At 45.1% G+C, this 27897-nt stretch overlaps 1 protein-coding gene across 1 annotated transcript in view; it reads left to right on the top strand.

Moving 5' to 3' along the window:
* The window catches only part of LOC138498041 (uncharacterized), a 458173-nt gene that overhangs the window by 58557 nt on the left and 371719 nt on the right, over positions 1-27897 (top strand). Inside the window, exon 2 of the mRNA XM_069621879.1 lies at positions 513-842. Coding sequence (XP_069477980.1) covers positions 513-842 — 330 coding nt within the window. The remainder of the gene's footprint in view (positions 1-512; positions 843-27897) is intronic.

Genomic DNA, 27897 nt, shown 5'->3' on the forward strand with positions numbered 1-27897 from the left:
CTGGCACACCAGAATCTGAGATTTGCCAGAGACAATGTACTGCTTACACTTCTATAAATGTCTCCTTATTAACTAATGATTGCATTGTCGGAGAAAGAAAGCCCTTAAGAAAAGATTCTGAAAAGTTATGAAGCACTTCATCAAGTGCCAGATGAAATTGGGCAGAGGGTTGACTTTCACCCTCTTTGCTGACTCTTGCCGTAGGAGTTGCGTCATCACATTGCAGCCGTAATTAGTTTTTAGAGTTCAGTAGTACGATCATTTTCTTATCGTGGGTTAGAATTTATGTCATAACTTAACTCGAATAAAATCACATGTACAATCTTTTTTGCAGATACTTTAGACTTTCATGTATTATAATACCAGTAATAACAACTTCAGCAGTATTCTTAATAATGACCCACACATCTGCCCAACATACTAAATGTAGCTCTGTTGCTTGAGCTCTTCATAACTGAGATGCTTTAAATATCTAAGCATTCTGTTCTCAGTGCTTCTCTTTCCTCCTTCAGGTGCAGAACTCAAGATCTCTGTGATCTCTCCGGTGACGGCCACTCTAGGCTCTGATGCTTTCTTGGAGTGCACCTTCATCGTGGACAAATTCCCAGTGGATCTCAAGTACCTTGCGATCTTCTGGAGCTTTAACGGAAAAGAATTGCTAAGGTTTGTTCATGGGTTGAAAGTCTTGGAACCACGGGCAAGCATCAACGAGACAGAGATAGAGAACGGAGACGCGAGTTTGCTGATGTCCAGTGTGACAGTCCACGATGAAGGAGTGTACAAGTGTTCTGTCATTTATAGCCCAACAAAACGACAAGAATTTGTCACATTGACTCCTCAAGGTAAGGACCTCCAGATTAGCAACTAAGAAACTCTACATCTCTATCATTCCCCCTTGCCTCTTCATGTCCTCAAACTTGCTTTTCATACACTTCTCCTAAATGCAATTATTGGAAGGATAAATCCAGATATGTAGTAAACACTCATAAGACATAGACAGTGGGCCTCATTATAAGTATGCCGGTTCCGGAACTACGGTACCGGTAAGCATGCCGGTACTGTAGTTCCCGGACCGGCAAACTATGAGTTCTGCTTGCAGGTGCCATTGCGGCCGCCAGGACTGACCTGATGGCCGTACCGGCACCCGCAAGCACAGCATTTCGGATGCACAGGCACCGCTGTTAACGGTGCCTGTGCATCCGGCTTCCCCATTCCCATTGGGAATGGGGAAGACTTTTTTCCGGCGCCCAGGAATGGGCAAATACTGGGTCCGGCAAGGCCGTAATTAACCGGTAATTGCCCATTTCTGGGTACCGTAAAAAAATGCAATTCCAGCGGCAGCCGTGCCTGTTTTACAGGCATGGCTACCACCAGGGTTGTAATGAACCCCCGTGTTTTGTTTTCAAAGACGTAAACTACAAAATTAAAATGTAGCCTAACAGATTATTTCTATAAGGTTGATTTGCATATAGCCTGGACACACCTACGCCTGGCGTCATTGTGGTGTACAGTAAACAGAACTTTGACAACAAAAGTTATAAACATTTAAGGCAGAATTGGTGATTAATCCGAATGGAGTTCTCTGTGGGCCACGTAGAGGCTCTGCCACCTTTCCACAGACGCAACAGGGAAATAGCAAAGCTCTGAATTCAGACAACACAGTGCGATTTTGCTCTGATTTATTATTTGTTTATTTTGTATTGTGCGTTATTAGTTTAAGAAAACTTTGTGCACTTCAAAGTTAATCACCATAGTTAGAATACAATAAAATCTTTAAAACCTTCATGAAAATCATATCAAATGGTAAGCCTGATTAAAACTTTAGCTAAATGCGCATGTTACTGTATCATAAAATCCTAATCACATCATATTTAATATCCATCATTATACAAATAGGATTAATAAAGTGCATATAGTGGGTCCTCGTTCAGTTCAGTGACACTAATTTAATAGCCGAGAGGAATCTTATGAGAACAAGGGATACACCTAATTCACTCCCTGCTACCACTCTTTTCCAAACATATTCTGTGTTTAGCTGCTAATATCCTCCACAAATGTAGAAAAATACTGTTTATCCGGAGTGGTTGCAGTTGCAAGCATATTCCTATAAGATGGGGTATGTTTTCCACAATGCCTACTACTTTACAATGTTAACATTTCTGTTCTTTATCCTCTGCCGTATTTCTGATCCCCTAATCTCACCCGTAGGCAACAAATTCAGCCTAAATCTTAAACACTTCAGGCGCCAATCGGAGTTTGGGGTAGTGTTTAGATGTTTTGGTAATATACCATATGAGCGCATGTCCCACCTCTGGTCTGTGTATAGAGTGTACGTCATGTGTACGTCATGTTCTCTCATCTCAAACCAATCCATGTTGAAATGTTTAAGTTTTTCAGCAGCTGGATTTTAAATCAACAAAGTAGTCGATATGCAACACTCATTAATAATACTTTCTACTCTATACTTACATTGGCACAATATACAATTCTAAAGTTTCTTTGCAATTTGTGTTTTTAGTTCACAATATAGGGAATCTTGAAGTGGAGCTAGAATCTTGCTATAAAATGGCAGCACGCACCACCGGTGCAAACCTTTTAGAAAAATCAGCCGCAACTGGAAACAGCGGGAAGGTTAAAAATTCCCTTCCACAGCTTTCGTTCAAATTTTTCCAGATCTATTTAGCTCACTATTTACCCTACAATATGGATAGCACAACATTCCCCCCATAATACTTTATGAGGGGACAGATTGTGAACCAACAGTACTTAATTGTACGTTAAGATCTTCCGTGGCTCCAGCTATCGTTAAGCTCAAAACCAAAAAAAGTTATTAGTCCGGCTGTCAATCCCAAAGCTTTTAACTTCTTCCATAAATAGTGCCGACTGACTGTGTTGAAAGCTATAGACATTGTTGAGGTACACGATAAAGGTTCCAATGGGAAAGAAGGGTTTGCGTTGCATGCGCCATTTGGTGACTGGGTTGACGGCGATGTTGAGATTTAGCATGTATATAGTGTAGTTAATAAGGAAGGGATAAGTGTTACTATTGGTGTTACTTTGGGTTTAGTTGATACATTTCAGATTTGCACGCATGTAGAAACGCAATGTCAAATCTGCTGATTCAATAGGAAAACATTGTAGGTGTGTGGCATGCCACATAGTGCCTAAAAGTTGGGCATCAAGGAGCTTCATAAGCACAATTGAGAAAAGAGATTTGAAGATGGAGAAATGATTGTGAGGAGACGCAGTAGTTTTGAACATACATGCACAGACATACATACACAGGGGTTTTAAGGGACATTTGTTTAGAACAGTTGGGTTGCATGGTGTACATGGCTAATACACAAATCTGTATGCTGTGAGTCATCTCATAGCTAGGTATTGTGCAGGCCCAGAAACCTAGGTTGGCAAGATAAACTCTGTGTGACTAAAGCTGGTTGAGCAAGGTTGCAGGCTGAGGGAAGGCAGCAGGCAGCTGCAATAACATCAACTGGTCAGCTACGGCCATGCTGAAGGTTTTACGACTTGGTATTATTGTGGAGAGGAGAACAAATCGTTATAAGTACATAAAAGCCTGTTATTCATTGTCCAGGGAAATCTGTCGACCTGGTAGGGTCAGTCTGGGGCTGAGTAATAAACTCGGGGCATGGGATGCTTAAGAGCAGAGTGACCATATGGTTTATGGGTTTTGATCAGGTTCTCAGGAATGATCAGGATGTGACCAGAGGCTATATATGTTGAAATGGTAGTCATGTAGATTAGTGTGAAATAAGGATGCCAGCAAGTCTGGGCAGGGAAGATATTTATCACCAGTTCAAAGGGAACTTGTTTTGTTTCTCCCTTCCTCATATTGTCGAAGTGCCCTTGCAAAGACCATGTGCATCATGTTCGGGGTGAGAGGTCCCTAGCTAGTTGGGACTTGAAATTAATTATGTATGCTGTGTGAATGTGTAACTATGTAACATCCCTACCAACTACGAAAAGATCCCGAAAAGGGGTGTGCTGTAAATATTAGCTGATGTAAATTTATGTTGAAAGAAGATGGTGGTTAAATAAATGTGTCCAATGAGACCGTGGGAATTGTGGGGAATTAGATTTCTTTGCATAGGATTGACCAATCATGTATGGGTGCTGTTTTGTAATAAAATATGTGTATGTTTTTTAACTGTTGCAAAAAGTATAAAATGTGTAAACTTGTGTGTTTTGAGGAAACTGGTAAATTTGAATTCATAGCGTTATCTAACTCCTCCTGGCGGTTTGTACAATAAACTTGCTTTACGGACACACATACACTTGCTTACTTTGGGTCTACTTTGGGTTACTGAGGTTCACCCGCACATTTGGTGTCCACAAAGGGACCCCAGGCTTTCCGAGACATTGGGGGTTTTCTGTCTGCACAAATCGGCTGTGGCACCTCTCTGCAGGGACCGGTCTTTAGTACATGATAAAAGTAGAGGTCAACAGGCGCCATATTGGCTAAAGGCCTGCCTGCTCTCCGGAGGTGTGGTGCCACGGTCCAGCTGTTCAGGCCCAATTGCAGGAGTACCACTTTGGAGCGCTTCAGGGATGATGTTTACGTGAGAGCACTTTGGTGGGTAAAGCAAGAGGGTAATAGGGGAAAAAGAGTGTTTTCTTTGATTTGAGTGTTTTGGTAAGGGTAAGGTAGGTGTGTATGTGTGGAGTCAGATGAGGTTAGGTGGGTTGAAAGGGTGAGTGCTTTTGAGGAGTGAATGAATCGTTTCATGTTGTAAGTCTTTTCTTCCATATATGTTTCCATAGTTTGTTATTTTAAGAGTTGTGAGGTGGCATTCCCACCAGCATGTCCTTTGTAAGGTTTGCCCTGATACTCTTCGGTTTGCTTGTCTGGTTGTTTGGAGCCCTCTCCTAGCGGTGAGGTGGAATCAATATAGTGTGTCCATCCATACATACCTTTCGGGAGTATACTCTTGGCATCCTTCATTCTTTATTAACTGTGCGGACAGAACCCTCATCTCGCTTTTCTTGGTTAGTCGAAGTAGTGAAGGGTATCTTTCCATTGTCAGCAAAAGACAACATTGTTGTCGAAAATGTTGTAAAAGAGAGGAAGAAGAGATGAAGAAGTAAACAGGATTTGGGCAGGCATTGTTTTTTGATAATATGCTGTCTTTTGTGCAAGAGTGGGAGTATAATTAAAGTGAATAGCTAAGTGAGGTGATTGTGGTGAAAGTGAGCGAGGTGAGCGATTTTGGGTAAAGATTAAGAAATTTGGGAGAGGAAATAAGGTGTTCCTTAGTTTGAAATTGTGTGCCGCAGGTGCGGCTTTCGTGTTTTAAGTTGTTGATTTTTTAAGTAAAATTGTTACAGTTAGATTGGTATTAGAGTATGGAGACTTCACTGAATCACTTGTGTCAGTTACTGCCTGGCTATGAGGTAATGATTTTTAAATACCATTGAGAATGGCTCCGGGAAACTAAGGGTAAAACGCGCAATTCGAATGAGGGGACCCATGATAAGGGGATGTTGGAAATCATGTATACCTTCTTAGTCACTAGGCACAAGTGTTCAAAGTTAGAGAATCGTTTAAATATCTTATAGTTAATGAGGATGTATGAGAAGGGCGGGAAGGCCCATAATGTTAAAGTTGCAGAGCAAGTTCTGTAAAATGAAGGTGCAGGCATTACTTCTGCAACGTCCCCACATGGCAGAGGGCAGTTGTGATAACATCAAATGGTCAGCGACAGCCAGGCTCTATTTTTAACAACGTGGGACTATAGTGGAGAGAAGATGCAATCTTTTTAAGTACATGCAAGCATGTTATTCATTGTCCACGGAAATCTGGCCACCTGGTAGGGTCAGTTTGGAGCTGAGTAATAAACCTGGTGCAACGGATGCTTAAGGGCAGAGTGAGCATATGGGTTATGGATTTCGATCAGTTTCTCTGCAATGATCAGGATTTGACAAGAGGGTATGCGTGTTGAAATGGAAGTCGTGTAGATTAGTGTGAAATCGGGACACCATCAAGTCTGGGTCGATAGGATATTTAGATATGTATCACCAGTTCAAAGGGAACTTGTTTTGTTTCTCCCCTCCTCATATTGTTGCAAGGACATGTGCGTCACGTTTGGGGTTAGAGGTCCCCAGCCATTGGGACTTGTAATTAATTATGTTTGTTGTGTGAATGTGTAACTATGTAACAACATCACTACCAAATGAGCAGGGTTACAGAACCCAATACACCCACTCCTATTACGGATTACCACATTGCAAAAATGGTTGCTTTTTGTTAGAGACATTTTATACAACATCATTTGTATCCAACTTGAGACATATTACAGGAAGCTTAATAATTTACAGACAGTGGGCCTCGTTACAAGGTTGCCGGTCCGGTAACAAAAGAACTGGTAAGCTTGCCAGTACCGTTGTTACCGGACTGGCAAACTACGAGGTCTGCTCGTGGGTGCCTTTCAGCACGGCAGGTCTGACCTGCCGGGTGGAACGGCACCCGCGAGTAGACCTACATGGTAGCACCGCCACCGTTAATAACTAATGCTACCGGCCACCCCATTCCAATTGAGCCCTATGGGCCTCAAATGGGAATGGGGACTAATAATTACTGACACCCAGCAATGGGCAATTACCGGGTCTGGCTGAGCCAGAATGCCCCGGTAATTGCCCATTGCCGAGTGCTGTTCTATTCGTGACTTCCGCGGCAGCCATGCTGGTATTTACCGGCATGGCAACCGCCGGACTTATGATGAGGCCCAGTATCTACATATGATACATTTAGTGCTCACCCAAGACAAATACCTCGGATTATAATACAGAACATATACATACCCCTTCAATCCTTGAAGGATCACATGGGAAACGAATGTAAAACAACAATACAGGGTGCTTAATTGCACAATTCTAAACAATGTTAAATGTTAAAGGTATTTGTACCATGCACCGTCACCAACAGAATTGGTCCCGAGGCGCTCTGGCGGATCTGTGAGTGATAAGGGGGGGTTGGTTAGTAGGCTGAAGAGGGAGTAGGATAGTGAAAGGAGTGGTGTTCTGTTGGCAGCTTCAACTCGGTGTACACCGGGTGCTGAGCTTTGGTGCGGGTATTGGATCGGTGTCAGTCCGCGTGTGCTGTTGCTCCGGCTTATGTGTTGTTGCAGTGTTGTGAAGTGCGTGCGGCTTGTTGTGCAAGAGATGGTTGTGTGAGTTTTTTGAGTGAGATGAGTATGCAGAGTTTGAGCCTATATTGGTTAGTCGGTTACATGACCTTAAGCATGCTAACATTCACAGTTTTGTCTAAGTGTGGCACTTGTTTGCCTTCACATGTGGGCATGCCAACCTTCACAGACTTTTCTAGGTGCGGCGCAGGCTAGTGTTTAGAAATCTGTCTAGGAGTGGGCATGCAAACATTCATAACTTAATCTGGATGCTACTCGGCTGGTGTTCACAATTCTAAGTGTGGCACCTGCTAACATTCAAGTTTCGTCTAGGCGCGAACATGTTATCCCTCAATCAATCCTATCTAGATGCGACGCAGGCCAATTGTCCACAATTCTAAGTGTGGCCTGTGCTAGTCTTCACGTTTAGTGTAGGTGCGGGCATGCCAATATTCAGAGTCCTATCTAGTTGCGACACAGGCTAATATTCACAAGTCCATCCAAGTGTGGGCATGTTCACATTCAGGATTCACCCAAGTGCGGGCATGCCAACATTCAAGGTCCCATCTAGATGCAATGAAGGCTAGTATTCACAATTCTATCCAAGTGCGGGCATGCCAACATTCAAAGTCCCATCCAGACGCGACGCAGGCCAATATCCACAACTCCATCCAAGTGCGGCCATGCTAACATTCACAATTCTATCTAAATGCATCTGCCGGTCTGGGTATGGTCCGTCCGGTACGTACGAGTGGGTGAGTCACTTGAGGGCTTTCGTCTGGGTCTAGGTCTGTGATCAGTCTCTGGAGCCTTCCTTTAGTGGCTATTTCCATGATATCTAATGCTCTGTCGAGTGGTTGGTTCTTTGGTTTGAGTGTTTGTCCAATTTGAGAGTGGCTGAGGTTGGAGTTATTTTCACTGTTGTTTTAATGTCTGCGCATTCTAGTGCGTCTCCGTTGTGGTTACGCTGTGAAGAGCCATGATTTGAGGAGTTTCCTGCATGCTAGGTGGTTTGTTGTGTTCCGTATATTTTTTGGTAGGTCGTTCCAGGTTTTGGGTGCCTGGTGAGAGAAAGGGGATCCTCCGAGTTTTCTTCTGTTGTAGGGTTTTGGTTCCAGGCGTATGTCGGTGCTTGATCTTAGTGTTCTTGTCGGTCGATGTAGGTGTAGTTTGTCGCTTAGGAATTGTGCACCTTGTTTTTGTATTGCTCTGTGCGTGATGCACATGGACTTGAACTTTATTCGCTGTTTTAGTGGTAGCCAGTGTAGTATTTTTGGCGCGGGTGTGATGTGTTCTCTTCTGGGTAGCTTGAGGAGGAGTCTGGCTGTTGTTTTTTGTATGCGTTGCAGTTTTTTTAGAAGTCGTTCGGGCATGCCCAGGTATAGGTTATTGGCATAGTCTAAGTCTACTCTGGACATGATCAGAGCGATGATGGAAAGTGTTTTGTTGGTGAACAACAGGAATGGTAGGATCTTTTTTGCTGCTTGCAGGAGGAAGACAAATTTCTTGATTACCGAGTTTACTTGTGGCTCTAGAGTGAGGTTGTTATCCATCAGGACCCCTATGTTTTTTTACAGTTGATGATGGTTCTGGTGTGGTGCCAAGCTCTCTTGGCCAGGGGATGTAGTTGATGTTTCCTCCTTTTTTTGAGGCAATCATTATCTCTGTTTTGCCTGGGTTGATCTTGAGATGGTTGAAGTTCATCCAGTTGAATATGTTGCGAAGACAATTCTCTAGTGTGGTGTTTTCTTCTTGGGTATCTTGTATGTTGAAGAGTATTTGAGTATCGTCAGCGTAGTTGTAGCATGTGAGGCCATGTTTGTTGATGAGTTTGATTAGTAGGTACATGTAGATGTTGAATAGAAGCAGTGAGAAGGATGTTCCTTGTGGTACTCTGCACGTCGAGTCTCTGGGTTTGGATTTAAAAGGTTTCATACATACTGTTTCTGTTCTGTTTGTTAGGAAGGATTTGATCCATAGTAGGGCAGTGTCTGTTATCCCTAATCGCTTTATGAGGATGGCGTGGTTGACAGCGTCGAAGGCTGCAGACAGATCAGGGGAATCCTTAATCCCATATTGAGAGGAGAGCTGATTCTGTTCCTCTCATGGGTCTGAAACCAACTCGTGCCTGGTCTAGGAGGCAATGCTCTTCTATGAATTCCTGGGTTATTTGGTAGACGTACGTTTCTAGAGCAGTTTGGCTATGTAGGGTATGTGGGAGATGGGTCTGTAGTTGGATAAGTCCTCTATGTTTCCTGTTGTGTCTTTGAGAAGCGGCTTGATGTAGGTTGATTTGAAGGCCTGTGGTACTTTACCTGTTGAGGTTGAGAGGTTGAGAAGGTTCCTGTGGTATTCCATGGGGGTTCCTTGTTTGAGGATTGTTTTGTATATTTCCGGAGGGCAAGGGTCTTCAGGAGAGCTTGATTTGTTGCTTTGCTTTACCAGTTTGACGAAAGCCTCAACTGATATTTCTGGGAAGTTTCGTAGCTTGTTTGCGTGTTCCTCGTCGGTGTCGGTGGGGTTTGAGCTGTGATCACTTGGTCTGTTCTGTGTGGTGGGTTGGATAGAGGTTATTTTGTTTTTTAAGTGGTCTCCGAGGTCCTCGCAAAGTTTCATCAATGAAATTGGCGTGTTATTGCAGCCTGGTGTTTTTTTTAATTTCGTTTATGATTTTGAATAGTTCTTTTTGAGCGTTTGGTGATCTGAAGATTCGGTTGTCATTCCTGTTCGCTTTTTGTATTTCCTTTTTATATGAGCGGATCTGTTGTAGGAATATCAATTTGTTTGCAATGGTGTTGTTGGTCCTCCATTCAGATTCTAGTTTTCGGTTTTTTCTTTTCATGGCGTTGAGTAGTGGGGTGGCATTTTGCTGTAGTTTTCTTACGTGATGGGGTGAAGGGCTTGTCTTTGGTGATGTCGTCTAGGGTTGTTGCGATCCAGGTATGAAGTAGGGCAACTTTATTGTCTAGGTCTGCTTCTTCCATGGTTGATGCTTGTGGTTTGCTGAGTTCTAGGGGCTCGGTTAGGTTGGAGTTTTTTATGGTTCTCCAATTTCTTTTCATCATGATGGGTCCTTTTTCTTGTTGCTTTTTTGTTATAGCGGCGTTGTGATTATGAATGGAATGATGAGGTGGTTAATCCAAAGTATTTGAATTGGGGGTACAGTGATGATGAGACCCTTGTTGGTGAAGATTGCGTCAAGTGTGTGCCCTGCTGAGTGGGTTGCTCCTTTGACTAGTTGTTGTAGGTTCATGGCTGCTAGTTGGGCGGTTAAGGATTTTTGTATAGTTGTGGTTTCTTCGTCGAACAAGATGTTGAAATCTCCGAGGATGATCAGATGGTTGTATTTGATGGCTAGGATGGTGATTGCTTCCGTGAAAGCGTCTATGAAAGTCGCATCGTAGGTTGGTGGTCTGTATATCAGGATGAATTTCAGGTTAGTTTTGGGATTTACTGAAAGTCGTAGTATTAAGGATTCACATTTCTCGATGTTTAGTGGATCTTCCATTTTGATGGGCAGTTGTTCCTTGTGGACGATTGCTAGCCCCCCCCTCTTTTGGATTTTCTGTTTGTTTGGATGCATTTGAAGTTTTCAGGCAGGCAGTTGTTGAGGGTGATCTTGTAGTTGTCGTCAAGCCATTTTTCGGTTACAAATAGGATGTCTATGCCTCCTGACAGGTGGTCGTATATTTCATTTGAATGTTTGGACATTGACCTTGCGTTTATTATGTCACAGTGGATTTTCTGTGTGAGATTTTGTTTTGAGTTTATTTGTTCAAGTTTGTAGTTGTCTGTTCGTGGTGTTTCCGCATTGATGTCGGTAGGATGAAGAACGGCGACGGCCGCTTCTTCATTGAAGCAGTCCAATAAGTTGATAACCGGGCTGATTAGTCTTGGTGTTTCTGCTGTAATGGTGCTCGGATGAGGATCAGCAGTGGTTTCTTCATTGAGTCCGATTTTTGGGTGGGGGGTGGAATTGTTGGTTGTTGGTGCTTCGCCGTATTGTGCGGGATGTAGTGGAAATCGTTGTTGCCCCTCTGTTCTTGTGATGTTAGGGGTAATGGGGTCGGAGCCCTCCCACTCTCTTGTTGGGTGCTCCCATCTTTTTTCCGCGTGTTTCAGGAAATTCTTTGCATGTTTCGAGGTTTCCGTGTTGGGGTGTCGGTGTACCGTGGTTGTTGCGAGGTAGGGTGTGAGGTATAAGGATTTTTCTCTTGTAGATTTTGTTCCGGTTGTGGCTATGTTAGGTGTGTTTCCTTCCAATGGGGCTGCTTCTTGTGGGTTCTGTCGGTGTTGTGTGTTCGCGGCTCTTGTTGCACGATCTTGTTCTCTTTCTCTGCATCCTTTTCTGGGTTGGGCCATATTCCAGTTTAAGTGCAGGCGTAGTAAGGTAGCTTGTCCTCTATGCTGTGTTGTGCTGTCGCAGTGACCTCGGTTTTCCTTCTGTGGATACGCTGGGGTGTACTCTGGCTCAGTGTTGCTTTTCTGTCAATGGGTAGGGTGTGTTTCCTAAGGGTGCACTGTCGGGGGGGTTAGGGTGTTAATGGTCTGCTGGAATGCGACTTAGTTGAGTTAGGTCGTGGTGGGTTTCCAGGGTTGATAGAGTACTGAACTAAGCGCAGTTAGGTAATTTGAGAGACCTGTATTGTGGGAGAGAGTCCTATCAGTGCAATCTAAACATCACACAATGCAGTTTGGAGACAGAACCCCTGCTAGATTTGAGAGACCTGTACAGTGGGAGAGTGGCCTAACCATGCAGTCTAAACATCACATAGCACGGTTTCAAGACAGAGCCCCTGCTAGGTGTGAGAGACCTGTATAGTGGGAGGGAGGCCTATCAGTGCAATCTAAGCATCATACAAAGCAATATGCCGAGGTTCCTTATGTTAAGGCTAAGATTAAGACCCCTGATCCATCAACGGGGACCCCTGCCTCACTTCCTCACGTTCCGCAGTTCCCCTCAGATGAGGACAAAATGGTGCCCGTTCCCGCCACGACTATGGCAGCCATTTTAGGTGCTACCGCTACAACTACGCCATCGTCTTCTGGTGTAGGGCTCGGTCTCTTGGGTGAACCTAAGGTCCCTTGTGCGCATCCTTACCTGCAAGTTTATGATTGGAACGCCCAGATGCCTCTTCCGCACAACGTTTTGTTGCCCGCGGGGGCGGCTCCTTTGATTTATGTGGATATGTCGGTGGAGGGGCCGGTGTGGCACCCTTCCCCGTTACGTCCCTGGATTTGTCCACCTCATGAGAGGCCTCCTCAGGTCCCGAAACAATCTCCTGAAGATGCCTTTTTCGGTAAATTTCAAGCTCTTATGCGCACCGACCCCATGAGGGAATATTTCAAAGGGCTTTTCAAGGAGATATGTCTACCGGCGCCTCCGGCTCCACCTGTTCCTCCGGTGGTTCCGCCGTCGCCTTCCTTGCCCGTGGTTCCCCCCCCTGCTTTCCCGCCTTTGCCTCCATTGTCCCCAGTGGACAAGGCAGTGCCTGACACGGCTCAGAAGGATCCTGACCTGTCAGATGACCCTCAAGGCGATCAGGACAACGAGGACCTTCCCCGCTCTATCAGAGCCTTTCATGACCGGGTACTGGACATGATGAGTTTCTTAGATGTTCCGGTGCCCGAGGCACCCGCTCCGCAGGAGGGCGTGCTTACTGGGGTGTTCACCCTATCTCCTTTGGAGCGTACCGGCCTGTTCCTGCAGAAAGATGTTCTGGCCGAGGTCCGAAGAGTCTGGGAAAAGTCACACTCGGGACTTTTTGTCAATAAAAAGATTGACGCGAGGTACAGGCTGCATTCTTCGGAAGAGGTGGCCCTGTCGTCTTGTCCGCCTCCCTCCTCCACAGTGGTGGCTGCGGCCACCTTGCAGTCCAGGCCTGCAGCATCCTCTTCCACAGCGGTTACTCAGGTTCTGGCAAAGGAGGACAAGCTCCTCGACTCCCTCGGGAGGAAAATCTTTGCCAACTCGGCCTTGCAGCTCAGGCAGGCCAACGCCGAATTGATATTGGCGGGAGCTAACATGCGGATGTGGAAAGGTCTGTCGGAGTTTGAGGAGCACATTCCGGTCGAGAAGCTGGAAGATTTCAAAGTAGGCCTCTCCGATGCCAGGGTCTTGGCCCAGGATCTCCTGGAGGCTGCGGCTCATCACATAGACACCTCGACTCGGGGCCTGATGCTTGGGGTTGATACCTCACGGCAGGCGTGGCTGCATGCCACTAAATTGTTTAAGGAAGTGCAAGACAAGGTGTTGGACCTTCCATTCGATGGCAAGGAGCTTTTTCATTCTTCTACTTATGTAGAGCTCACCAAAACCAAGGATAGCACTCAGACGGCTAAATCATTGTCTGTTCTGGTTAAAGCTCCTTTCAAATCCCAGAGACCGTTGTCGCAAAGTCGACCTTCCTCTGGGTTTAGGGGCTTCCTCGACCACAAATCTCGCAGAGTAGATACTCCTGTGGGGGATAACCGCCGTAGACAACAGCGTACGTGGTTTTTCTCCCGCTCCTCAGCCTCCTCATCAGGTTCAGGTGGCACTGTCACCGATAAGCCTGCCAAATGAGGGTTTTCCGCGCTCGCACGAGACCCCGGTGGGAGGACGCATTGCGTCTCATTGGGAGGCGTGGCAGACCATCACAGAAGACAGATGGGTCTTGTCAGTCGCTCGAGCAGGCTTCCGCTTACCTTTACCCCCTACCCCACCCCTCAATCCTCCTTTTCAGCTGTCGGGCTCACCCTCCCTCAAGGCCGAGGTTCAGAAACTTCTGGACCTCAGAGCTGTGGAACCCGTTCCCCTTGGGGAGCGAGGGGAGGGCTTCTACTCCCGGCTGTTTACGGTGCCCAAACCCAACCAGGCTGGCCTTTGCAGGTGGGCGATTGGCTCAGCGTGGTGGATCTTCAGGATGCGTACATGCATATGCTGATTTGGAATCCACACAGGAGATACCTCCGCTTCTCTTTGGGAGAGGAGCACTTCCAGTTTCGGGTGCTTCCTTTTGGCCTCAGCTCGGCGCCGCGTGTCTTCACAAAGATGATGTCGGTGATTGCGGCCTATCTTCGTCTCCAGGGTATCCATGTGTATCCTTATTTGGACGACTGGCTCTTACGCAGCCCTTGTCCGTTGGCAGCAGCGGGCAACCTCCAGTTTCTCCTTCAGCTCCTGTTCCATCTTGAGCTGTCGGTGAACTGGCGGAAATCCTCCATGACAGTCTCACAGGACCTGATCTTCCTGGGTTTTCGTTGGAACACGATCGACTGCAGAGTGTATTTGACCGGGGACAGAATGGCAGATCTGTTGGCCACGTGTCAGATGTTTGCGAAGTCGGAGAGCATGTCGGCCTGTTGGTTCCAGAGGCTTCTGGGCCTCATGGCCTCGTGTGTACTGGCTCTTCCTCTTGCTCGTCTCAAAATGAGACGGACCCAGATGGCTCTTCGGAATTCATGGCGTCAGGCAGTGGATCCGGATTCCATGCAGATAATGATTCCAGATTCCATGAGAGTGGACCTGGATTGGTGGTCATCTCTCAGCAATCTGTCTGGGGGTGCGGGGTTTCAGGACCCGGTCCCCACGGTGACGATCACGACGGACTCCTCCTTCCTCGGGTGGGGTGCAACGTTAGATCTTCTTCAGGTCTCGGACCTCTGGTCGCCTCAGGACAAGCTCCTGCACATAAATCATTTGGAGCTTCTGGCGATCTTCCTAGCGCTCAGGGCGTTCAGACCGCTCATAGTCAACAAGGTGGTCCGCATAAGAACGGACATTGTGGTATCAATGTATTACAGAAACAAGCAAGGGGGAACGAAGTCTCCCGCCCTCGTGGACCTGTCCATCCAGATTTGGGAGTGGGCCGTGCTTCATGGTGTCTGGCTGCTTGCAGTGGACATCCCAGGCCAGCTGAATGTCACAGCGGATGCCCTCAGCCGGCGGACAGTGGTCAGCTACGAGTGGGAGTTGAAGGCGGAGGTCCTCTAATGGATTTTCTCGGGTTGGGGCACACCAGAGGTGGACCTCTTCGCTATGGCGGTAAACAAGAAGCTTCCTCAGTATGCCTCCAGAGGGTGGCTGGTAGCCTCCTCTCTGGGCGATGGTCTCGAGTTCCATGGCACAACATGAGAGCTTACGCCTTCCCACCTCTGCCTCTAGTTCATCGAACAATTTGGAAGTTGAAGAACTCTGTGAACTGTTCCCTTTTACTGATAGCCCTGTGGTGGCCGGCCAGGTTTTGGTTCTCAGAACTTCAGCACCTGTCGGTGTATCCGCCGTTCAGGTTACCAGTAACTCCCGATCTTCTTCACCAAGGGGAACAACAGATGTGGCACCCTTCCCCACAATCGCTCAGCTTGGCGGCATGGTGCCTGAGTTCAAGTCTTTAGAGCATCTGAGTTTGTCTGCGGATAACATGCGCATTATCCAGGCAGCCAGGAAACCCTCGACCAGATCTCAATACAGAAGTAAATGGGTCAGGTTCTGTCATTGGTGTTTGGAGAAGAAGTTGGATCTGAGGGTGGCCACGATTGACACGGTGCTGTCCTTCGTGTCCTCCCTAGCAGAGTCAGGGGTTCATGTTATGTCATGCAGGACTTATCTCTCAGCGTTTTCCGCTTACCTTTCTACAGACCTGTGTTCTTATTCTCTAACTAACCCAGTGGTGAAGAGGCATTTTGCTGGCTTGACACGCCTCTACCCTCCGGTTCGTAATCCGCACCCGCCATGTGACCTAAATGTCTGCGGTGTGCCATAAACCCTTTGAACCAATGGCTATGGTAGACCTCAAGTACTTGTCTTGGAAAGTGTCCTTTCTGGTCGCTGTTACATCAGCGAGGAGAGTGAGTGAGCTCCAGGCATTGTCGGCGGAGCATCCTTTCTTGGTCTTTCACAAGGACAAGGTAGTCTTTCGGACAAACCCGGCTTTCCTACCGAAGTTAGTGATCGAATTCCATCTGAATCAGTCGATCTCCCTTCCGGTCTTCTTTCCGAACCCTGCTTCAGAGGCTGAAAGAGTTCTACACTGTCTTGATGTCCGAAGAGCTCTTAAGTTCTACCTGGACAGGACTTCCGAGCTTAGGAGTTCTTCTCAACTTTTTGTGACCTTCGGTGACCCTCAGGGCAAGCCGGCGTCTAAGGCAACTATTTCAGGTGGATCGCCGCCTGCATCACGGAGTCTTTCACCGTCCAAAGGCTGAAACCTCCTAAAGGTTGTAGGGAATTTTGTGGAGATTTGGGGCCTGACGGTATTTTCTTACCGCCGAAAAATAACTTAGCAACAATCACTCCTTGTATTCAGATTGGGCCATGTACAACAATAATACAGTGGACATGCATTATTTCAGCACACAGACATGCGTGGTTGGTATGCGTGGTTGGTATGCGTGGTTGGTATGCGTGGTTGGTGGTATTTTGGTGAGCATAATTCCCTTGTTTTATTTGTGGCCCCAATATCCAGAACCCCTTATTTTTATTTAGATTTTTTGTGTAATCACTAGAGAGACCTCAGGCTTGCATTTCAGGAACACCACATTTTCATTTTTAGTGTGCCACCATGGGCAATTTCTCTCTGTCTTATCTACGGCAGCGAGCTATCATGTGGTATTTTCACTATCTTATTTACGGTAGTGAACTATGTCCCGGGCCTCCCTTTTTGTCGGCTCATAGACCTCCGACAAACTACAATACACACAGTTAGTTATAATTGCTCATACTGAATTATATTGTGCACACGGCTGCAACCAAACCTGATGTTTAGCTACCTTGAAAATGACAATTGCACTGTCTAAACATCTCCCCACATCATCAGCACTGCATTGGTAAATATAAAACACACCACCCGTCTGCTTTCAAATATTTTTGTGTATTATAAAAGTTGCATTTAAACACGATCTCACTCTTTACAGAAATAAATAAAATAGCACAGTAACAGCATTATCTGTGATACACTGAAAAGAGAGTGGCGGAGACAAGAACTCAATTTGCAACATTAAACACGTGAGTAAAGCACAGGAATCTCCTTTCCTACACTGACTGAATATTCTCGTACACACTCAGCCCCCACACTTCTGTAATTACCTTATCTGTTCAGCATGAATTTTTCTCCGGCTATTCTCTTTCTGAATTTGGCTCCCTTGAAGATTAACCCCAGTGAAAACAAGCGTCTGTCGTTCTCAAACGGGGTTATTGCCTGGAATTCTCAGCTTTTGCAGCAGGAATGCTTCAGCCAGGAAACAGGTCCTTCTCCCAGCTCTGCCAAATCTCGATTGTCCTCCCCCTCTCCTCAAGCTTCCCCAGCAAAACTCTAATCACTGCCTCTAGCATGATACTTGCTATGACGCTGCTCCAATCAGAATCAATCATGCCATCTCCTCCCTCACTACACAATGGCTTATTTCTACAATAACAATTTGTAACCAACTGATTTCCTGTTCCTTCGAGCCCTTTGCTTCCTGTAGTTATGTGGACAGAGCAGCAGAGAAAACGAAAAAAAAAATGAATGTGCGTTTAAAAGTTCACTTTCAGAGTAGGCCTAATTCTGCAGTGGAGACACATTTTTATTAGTGGGTTATGTTAAGTGCAGTTTTATTAGTCAGGTTAGTTATTAATGAGGTTAGTTATTAATTTTCAAATGTGTCTCTTGCACCATAGGCATTTCAGGTTAAAAACACTGTGCATTTTTAAATGTGCACGTGTGCTTTTAACTGTAAAATAGATTTGCTTTACTTATATGTCCATGTTACTCTGGCGACACATATAGCAATGCACCACACCTATGTGGTGGTGCTGCAAAAAAAAAATTGCTAATTGTGCATTAGTGCTGTACTCTGTGCTGTAACACGCCAAATATCCTTACATACCCTCCTTTTGTTTTTAGAACTTGGCTACGATCCAAGCCAATTCCTAAAAACAACTTGTTCTTTTTTTTTCTTTGAAAATGCATGTGTATTGGGATATCTTTCTCTTCCTGACGTAGCTACTAAAATCAGTAACATTTTCATTTTTACTGATAGCACAATCAACCATCCACCCATGATTAGCACCAGGACAGCCAAACCCACTATTGAGCGTTCCCCCAAGGTTCCCCAATTAAATCTTTCCACTTCTATTATCCCCAGATTACTAATTGTAATATTGTTTTTTCTCAAATTCATTTTTATAACATGTCTTTCTTTGTGATTCAATAAATATTCTACATCCGGATCTATTGGAAAAGTATCCCTTTGAAAAAAATCGATATTTTCCACTTGGCTTTCCCAAACATCATTTGTTACATGAAACAATGTTAACCCCCCAATTGACACAATTGTATCCTTTGGAACCTGTAAATAAAAAACATTATATTTCACCTGTTTAACCACGTATGTTCCATGGTTTAAATGTACTACCGTCATGTTCTTTAAACAGGTGCTGACCAACCATTTACCTCTGACCATCTTAGCCTGTGCCATTTCTTCACTCCCCATATTGCTAATAATCACTTCACATCCTTCTGATATACTTGGGTCAGATTTCAAACCACAAATAGCATCTGTGGCATCAGGAACAAACGGTTTACCTGGACACATATAATTTTGTTCTTTAAATTTTACACATGTTTCCAGGTTTGGTATTAAATAAACTTCAGGTTCCCATGACTGAAATGCCACCACTTCTGGAGTCTTAATCTTAATGAATTTGTCCTCTTGCCAAAATCCCACGTTGTGTACCCACTTCGTTTGATAAATAAGTTCAGGGGCTACATATGGGATGCATAGCAAAAATCCGATCTCTAGTCTTTCCAAGTCCACATATAACGGCATTGCATTACCCATTTCGAATGCAATTTTTACCTGTATTATATCAATTTCCCTCCTGGTCAATCTTTCTATTATTTGACGAATGATATCCTGCGAAACAAAATACAAGGGAATATGTCCTTGAATCAATTGTGAAACTGCAGTTTGAACTTCTCTCATATAATTCGATAATAGTCTATCAACAGGACTCATTATGTTCAATATTTCATTTAAAGTTCTGTCATGCTTAAGTATTATTTTAGTCGCCCGTTGCATTACATCCGCTTGTTCATTTAGAATGATTGCAGTTTCATTTATGAATCTTACTTGTTCATCCAGTCCCCCTCTAATTCTATGTCAAGACCGGAGGCTCCCATTATGCTTCTCTTTCTTTTTATTAAATTATTAAAGGAAGCTCAGCAGCAAGAAATATTTCTTCAGAATGCTGAAAGATATATATGTAACAAGTAAACAAGACAGGAAAAACACTCTAAAATCTTGAGAGTTGGAAAAAAACACACGAAACTCCATTTCCCAGGAGGACAGAGAAAAGTTCAACATAAGGTCACCAACATGTGACTTGAAACGTCCAATGACAAGGTAAGTCTCTGCATAAACAGTCCTGAAAATGATGCCACTTCCTCTTTCTTTGCTGCTCACAGCAAGAGATAAGTACATCATTTTCTAGATCTGTTTATCATATTTAGTATATATATGAAGTGATGTTTTATTTTCTTTATAATTGTTTCATGATTTGCACAACGTTCGTCGCGCGCGATAATATGAAGTAATTTCTCGATTTCGTTGCCGAGCGCACTTCGCGTGTGTCTGTGTTTTCTCTCCGACGCCGACCGCTTCCGGCCGGCGCCGGAGAGTACTTCACTTTTGCAGCCTTCGTTCGGCTGTTTATTTATACTGATCTTGTTTTATTGCGGGCGTAACTCCCGCGGCTCTGTTCCGCTTCGCTTCCGAAGCGGCCTGTGTCCTCGGGACTCGGAGGAAACAGCGAAGTCCTCCGAGTAACCGCGGTGCCTCGAACGGCCACCAGAGGGAGCGCCTGCCGTCGCAGGTCCGCTCCTCAGTTTTCTGGCGCTCGCGATCGCTTCCGTTATTATTTCATAGCGGATTAGCGATCGCGAGTGCCGGGAGCTACCCTTAGCATTTCTTCACTTAACTCATAAAAAAAAAGAAAAGAGGAATTTACAGACACAGCGGATCGCTGTTTCGTGCCCTTCTGGTTAGGGCTTTCACAACTTTCCTCATCTTAATAAGTGGGCATTGAGAGAAGGCGGTCTGCCCACACACACACACACTTATATTTAAAAAAAAAAAAAAAAAAAAAGGTAGGGTAAATAGAAAGGTGCTCATAATATGGCAGCACAATACTTCCCTCAGGAGGGCCAGGATTGGTCTGGTCAGGAGGAAGAGGTTTATGATATTGATGAAGTGGCTATGGCTTCCAGCCTAAAGAAGGTGCTGGGTTCCACTGTGGAGATCAGCATAAAAAAAGCGGTGACACAAATGCTTATGCCTATTCAGCAGCGCCTGGATGACATGGAGGAGCATTTGCAAGACAAATCCCTACCAAAGAAAAAGACCCAAAAAAGAAAGCACCTTTCAGAAGGGGGATGTACACCGGCTCGCCTGAGTAAGAACTACGACCCCCCCGAGCCAAACAGAACCAGCCACTGCTGCCTTATCAGACGCCTTCTCCAGGCTTAAGAAAGCCTTTTTGGACAGGAAGGGGCTCCCTTCCACAGATGAACCCTCCTATCCGGAGGAAGAATTCAGGGATATCACATCTTTAAGCCCAGAAGAATATCAACAGGGCCTGGATCAAGAGGAGCTCGACTTTCACAGTCAGTCTCCAGCTTCCTCTGAAGAAGATGTCACTCAATTGGGTCGCGACCCTCTACCTCAGGGATTGTGGCAGCCCCCATCCCTAAGAAGTCAAGCACAGATTCCCTTTCCTCTAAAGGGATGTTTGTGCCGGAGGATCTGATACACCCCAGATCTTCGCATTGGGAGTCATCTTCCAGGACAACAGATTATATCAAGAACAGGCTTCGTAAGCCTTTGGACAAAGATGTCCGAGCAAAGCTTAGGGCGGAATGTCCACGCCCCGAAATCCAAGATAAAGTGGCCCTGACACCGGAGTTAGACTCCAGAATGATTACTTTCCTAGGAAAGAATATTAAAGATCCACGAAAAGGTATAGATCGGGCCTGGAGGTCGTGCCAAGACCGGGTGCTGGACATTACAGGCCCTCTAGCCAAGATAATGGATCTAGCCGAAGCGGCTATTAGCACAGGAGAACCCATCGATCCTGTGATACTTTCAAGTTGGGCTCAAAGAGCCATTTGTTTGCTGGGCAATGCCAACTGTACCATTTCAGCGGAGCGCCGAAAAGGCATCGTGCACAAATTAGACGCTAAACTATGCGAATTCGCAGATACGGAATTTGGAGCAACTGCCCAGGGCCTACTTTTTGGAGACTCCTTCATGAAGGAAATGTCCAAATTCGTAGGCACCTTTACTGCGCTGGACAAAGCGCAAGCATCCATTAAAAGAGTGTTTTCTTCAAGAATTTTTGCCAGGGCCGGACGAGGCAGAGGTCGCTCTTCCGGCCGATATTCCTTCGATAGAAGACCTCAACAATCTAGAGAACATCACGCCTGGCAAGATCGCTCAGAGACCTTCTTCCCTTCGAGAGGGAGAAGCAGAGGTCGCGGCTGGAGGAGAGCCACCCGGTACCCAGCTCAACAACAACAAACCACAGGTCAGTCTACCCTTCACAGCGCCTGCGCCCCATATGCCTATAGGGGGGAGGCTAGCTCATTTTACGCATGCTTGGGATTGCTTATCCGGGGACGCATGGGTCAGAGATACAGTACGCGGCATGCGCCTAGAATTCTTCACGCATCCTTTCCAAACAAATCGTTCTGCTCCCATTCCAATGTCCAAGGAAGACCATGTCGCTTTGGACAAAGAAATTCGCAGCTTAGCAATGAAGCAAGCGATTCGCCCCTGCACGAGCCAAGGCGGGTTTTTCAGTCCTATATTTCTGGTACGCAGGAAAGAGAAAGTGCGTCCAGTAATAAACCTGAAGACCCTCAACGATTTTATCGTCTACCGCCATTTCAAAATGGAGGGTATTCACATGCTGAGAGATCTTCTGAGACCGAACGACTGGCTAACGCGCCTATATCTGAAAGACGCGTACCTAGCGGTTCCCATACACCAGGACCACACGAGTTACCTCAGATTCTCTTGGAATCTTCACAGCTGGGAGTTCACGAGCTTGCCCTTCGGCCTCTCTTCCGCTCCTTGGTTTTTCTCCAAACTCCTCCGGCCAGTAGTAGCACATCTCAGGGAACAGGGTGTTCGCCTAATCATATACTTGGACGATATGATTTTCTTGGCTCAGTCTCAAGCTCTTGCGGAGCAACAGACCAAACTAGCCATAGACCTACTCCACAGTCTCGGTTTTCTTATAAATTGGGAAAAATCAATCCTTCCCCCTTCCAGAAACTTAGAATTTCTAGGGTTCGTCGTAGACACCGAGTTAACTCAACTTCGTCTTCCCACAGCCAAGATTCATTCTACCAAACGAGAGATCCGCAGGCTCCTTCAGAGGGAGGAGTTCTCTCTTCGGGACTTAGCCAGAGTGATAGGACTTCTCTCCTCCTCCATTCAAGCGATCTTTCCCAGACCTTTACATTACCGGGAGTTACAGAGACTCAAGGGGCAACACCTAAGACGCAGTCTCTCCTACTCACAGCGGCTAACTCTGTCGCCGGAAGCAAGGACAGAGCTCAACTGGTGGCTTACTCACATGGAAGCCTGGAACGGCCGAGCAATATTCGGTTCCACACCAGACCTCGTGATAGAGTCAGATGCCAGCCGTTCCGGCTGGGGAGCGAGATGCGGTTCAGTAGCCACAGAAGGAACGTGGTCTCCTTCGGAACTCGAGATGCACATAAACTGCCTAGAGCTCTTAGCGGGTTCCTTCGCAGTACGCTCATTCGCCAAAGACAGAGTGAGTTGTTGTATCTTATTAAAAATGGACAACGTCTCGGCAGTGAGATACATCAATCATCTGGGAGGCACCAGATCTCGACCCCTAGCGGAATTAGCCAAAGATTTTTGGCATTTCTGTCTGCAACACCAGATTTCAGTCACAGCGGAATACCTACCAGGTCTCACGAATGTAGTAGCAGACTGGTACTCCCGGAACACGACCGATTACAGCGATTGGAGACTCGACAGAGAAGTCTTCCTCAAAATTCAACGAATTTGGGGTCCCATGTCCAAGGACCTGTTTGCCTCGCGCCTGAACGCTCAACTTCCAGTGTTCTTCAGATGGAACCCCGATCCAGCAGCGACAGATGCTTTCCTCTAACCTTGGTCAGAAGGGGTTCACTATGCCTTTCCCCCCTTCAACATGATTGCGAGGACCCTGGCGAAGGCACGTCAGGAGCAATCAGAATTGGTTCTGATAACACCGGTCTGGACCTCTCAGACCTGGTATCCAGTTCTTCTGGAACTTTCTTCGGATTTTCCAATCCTTCTACCCCGATTCCAGATCTCCTACTAGATCCGGCGGGCAGTCGCCACCCCCTACTCCTCCACAGCTCTCTGTCGTTAGCAGCCTGGAGGATTTCAGGGCAAGGTGGAGAGTACCAGGCATGTCCTTCAAAGCAGTTAGCCTCATCGAAGAGAGTTGGGCCCCTGCCACTCTCAAAAAATATTCTAACTCTTAGAACGCCTGGAGAAACTGGTGCCAACAGAAAGGCTTACATCCAGTTTCGGCACCTGTAGAGGAGATCCTCAATTTCCTCGCATCCTTAGTGGAAAGAGGCTTAGCATATAGGTCAGTTAATGCGTACCGTTCTGCAATTTCAGCAGGCCACGACCCTATAGAAGGAGTTCCGGCAGGGGAACATCATCTAGTTTGCAGATTACTCAAGGGCATCAGGCTTACAATACCTCCTCCGTCCCGCTACAACAAGCTTTGGGACGTTAACATAGTGCTCAACCTGTTTCTTTCCTGGCCAGATAACAAGGAATTATCCCGCACTGCCCTGTCCGGCAAACTAGTTACGCTGCTCTGTCTCGTCTCCTGCAGGAGAGTTTCCGATGTTAAGGCCCTAGACATAGCAGGCAGAACCTTCTCTCCAGATGGCATTGTATTCCACATACATAGAAGGACCAAATGCAACTCTAGAGTGATCTCTTATCCTGCCTTCACGGATCAACCCAAGCTCTGCTTAGTCAAATGTCTAAAGGCTTACGAGGAGGTTACGGCACCTCTCAGGTACTCGCCAGACGGGCAACTGTTGATAGCCTTACGTAAACCACATAAAGCAGTTTCCTCCCCAACTTTAGCGCGCTGGGTGCGATGGACCCTAACACAAGCAGGGATTGATACCTTGCATTTTGGAGCGCACTCCGTCAGAGGAGCCATGGCCTCCAAGGCTTTTCAAGTTGGGATTCGCCTGGATGACATCATGAGAATGGCAGACTGGGCAAGTGAATCGGTATTCAAGGAATTTTATCTGACACCAGTAGAGCAGCCGGCGGCCATTGTGGTAGGTAAGCTTTAAACTAGCATAATGGGAGCCTCCGGTCTTGACATAGAATAAAGATTTTCCATAATGTCTTACTAGAAAGTCTTAATTCTATTAAAGACACGGAGGCGAGCATTATCCCACCCAGCGAGAAATTTAAATATGTTTACGGATTGTTATATATGAATATATTGCAAATGATGGTTTATTTTAAACAGTACTGTCGATTGAGTAACAATGTATTTCTCTCCCACCCCTATACGGGAACTAGGGTTGTAATATACATGAACTGACTGTGTTTCGTTTTATCTTCCTGACAGGGTCAGCAGACAAATCAGCCTGATACAGGACACCAGTACTACGCCACATGATGACTTTGGCTTAGGGCTATCTTGGACACGTTCGCAGCTTCGAAAGAAGAAGTGGCATCATTTTCAGGACTGTTTACGCAGAGACTTACCTTGTCATTGGACGTTTCAAGTCACATGTTGGTGACCTTATGTTGAACTTTTCTCTGTCCTCCTGGGAAATGGAGTTTCGTGTGTTTTTTTCCAACTCTCAAGATTTTAGAGTGTTTTTCCTGTCTTGTTTACTTGTTACATATATATTTTTCAGCATTCTGAAGAAATATTTCTTGCTGCTGAGCTTCCTTTAATAATTTAATAAAAAGAAAGAGAAGCATAATGCTCGCCTCCGTGTCTTTAATAGAATTAAGACTTTCTAGTAAGACATTATGGAAAATCTTTATTCCATCTAATGTTTTTTGTATTATTTCTAGGTCAATACTCAGTTGTTGCGCTTTAGTACTCAGTGTTCCTACCGAAATAGAATTGGCTGTTGATATTGTGGTACCTATTATGGCTCCAACTATAGACATTACCAATGATATCGCGAGCATCACCGCACCTCTCTTTCCTCTCCTCTTCTTAATGTCTGCTGAGTTCACGAATGTTTTCTCCAATTGCATTAATATATCTCTTATTGACTGCTTAGTGTCCTCTTTTCTTATTTCCAGCCACTCTTTAGTCTGTTCAATCTTAATTCCGGTATTGTTCAAATGTTTTTCAATCAAAATCTCAGGATTCAATGGTATGTATATATTTTGGAAAATCATCCTTCTATCACTCATGATGAATCCTGGTGCCTCTTCCACCGCGATACCAGATGCTGGTCCAGGTTCAATGACAACCTGTGCTTCTGAATTCTTGAAGATTCCTCCAAATATCATCATCATTAACCATATCATCGGTATCATCTTCAATGCTGATCGCTTTGCAGCCTTGGTCTTCACCCCTCTTTGGGGCTTTCCCGGAATCCGTCCACGTGGGCTCCAGGACTCCATCGTCTTCTCCCGTGGGCTCTGATCCCGGAACCTCCGACCAAATAATGTTAATTTTCTAAATCAAATAGAAAATAAACAAATTAAGTACATAGCACAATACTAACTTCACCCTTTTGCCAAAAATAAAACATGCTTGGTAAAAATATATATACATATATATTTTTTTTTTTTCTGAAATTAACCACAAGTTAAAAAGAAAACAAGCACATATAAAACAGCATTCAATATTTAATACATTTTCTCTCTGCACACCAACCATGAGCTTCCATTATATATATTTATTTATTTATTTTATATTATATATTTTTACATATATTACAGTGTTTATGTGCCATTATAACAATCAACTTTTTAACTTCTTTGTCACTGCCTCCTGATTGTACCCATTTATTTTCTCTTTTTGTGTTCAAGGGACTTTATCTGTTTCTACATGCTCAAGCTGCCTGATCTCATGTCTGGGATGGCATGGTTTGATTTGATTTACATGGACAAACTGCTCTATTGCCGTTTCACCTTCATTTTTCAAAATTTTATAAACTACAGGAGAGACCTTATCTATAATTCGAAATGGCCCCTGCCAGGCTGCTAGAAATTTAGAATTTTTCTGTTTACTTTTTCCAAAATGAAACTTGTACACCTGATCCCCTACACTGTATTCCTTTACTGATGTCTTTTTGTCATAATAAGACTTTGCACTGTCAGCAGCTCTTTCCAGATTTCACTGCACAAAAGCAAATGCATGTTGCAAATGCCTCCTCGGTTCATCAATATATTCATGAACTGTGGATGCACTCACAAGTGTCTGCTCATGTGTTCTGTATAGTAGGTGTTGTGGTAACACCATTTTCCTACCTGTCAAGACCTCATGGGGGCTAACACCTGTTGCTTTGGCAGGAGTTGATCTGATTGCCATCAAAACCAACGGTAAACGTAAATCCCAGCTGGAACCTGCTTCTGCCACAAATTTCTTTAAAATATCCACAACAGACCTATTGCTTCTTTCAACTGTACCTGAAGACGCTGCCCGATATGCGATATGTAGTTTCCTTTTCACACCTAGTATTTGCCATACCTTACTCATTAGAGTACTTGTGAAATGACTTCCTCTGTCTGACTCAATTCTTTGTGGCAACCCAAACCTTGAGAACACATGGTTCACCAGCAATGTGGCTGCTGTTTGCGCACTACAATCTGGTGCAGGAATGCATTCAATCCACTTCGACATCAAACATACCACACTTCAAATATAACGGTTTCCCCTGCTCGACCTTTTTAAAGGACCTACATAGTCTATTTGCAAATCTGACCATAGGAGAGTTAGGCCTCTTTTCATCAATGGTGCTCTATGCATTGGTGAAGCAGGTTTAAATTGGGCGCATACTAGACATCCTCTAGTATATAATTCTACATCTTGGGACATATGTGGCCAGTAAGCATAATCTTTTAGTATTTCTAATGTTTTTTGTGAACCTCTATGGCCTGCAGTTATGGCATCATGTGCATGGTGTAGCATTAGCCCTCTGAATGAAAGGGGTACTACCCACTGTATTTGTCCTGTTATGGACTCTCTAATCATGAGTCCATCCTGTAATCTAATTCGTGTTTTGTTCTTTAATAGCACCCTCAACTCTTCTTTTCCCATGCAATCATTTTCTGTTAAAGAATTTTGTTCAGGATCTATCAAATGATTATAATAGATTCCCAAAATTCGATCATTCTTTTGTGCCTCAATCAAATCTTGGTCTGGCATGTCATGACTCCACTGCACCACCGGTTGATCTACCTCCTTTTGTGCTTTAGAACGTGTCACTGCATCAATTTGTATTTCACCCATTAAATAATCAATAGGTAGCAATTCTCCCATCACAGCCCCAATCGTAGCCAGGTGGTCTGCCTTATCATTTCCCTCCTTATCCTCTCCTGGTGTTTTTAAATGCCCACACATTTTTCTCCAGTATATTGTTAAATTATTCTCTGACACCAATTTGTCTATGGCTTGTATCATTTTTCCATGTTTAAGTGGCTTTTTGTTGTATGTAACCATGCCTCTTGCTTTCCAACCAGGCAAATACTCCACACA

This window comes from Ambystoma mexicanum, chromosome 5q (genome assembly GCF_040938575.1).
Source record: "Ambystoma mexicanum isolate Mex_15411 chromosome 5q, UKY_AmexF1_1, whole genome shotgun sequence".
Classification (NCBI taxonomy): Eukaryota; Metazoa; Chordata; class Amphibia; order Caudata; family Ambystomatidae; genus Ambystoma; species Ambystoma mexicanum.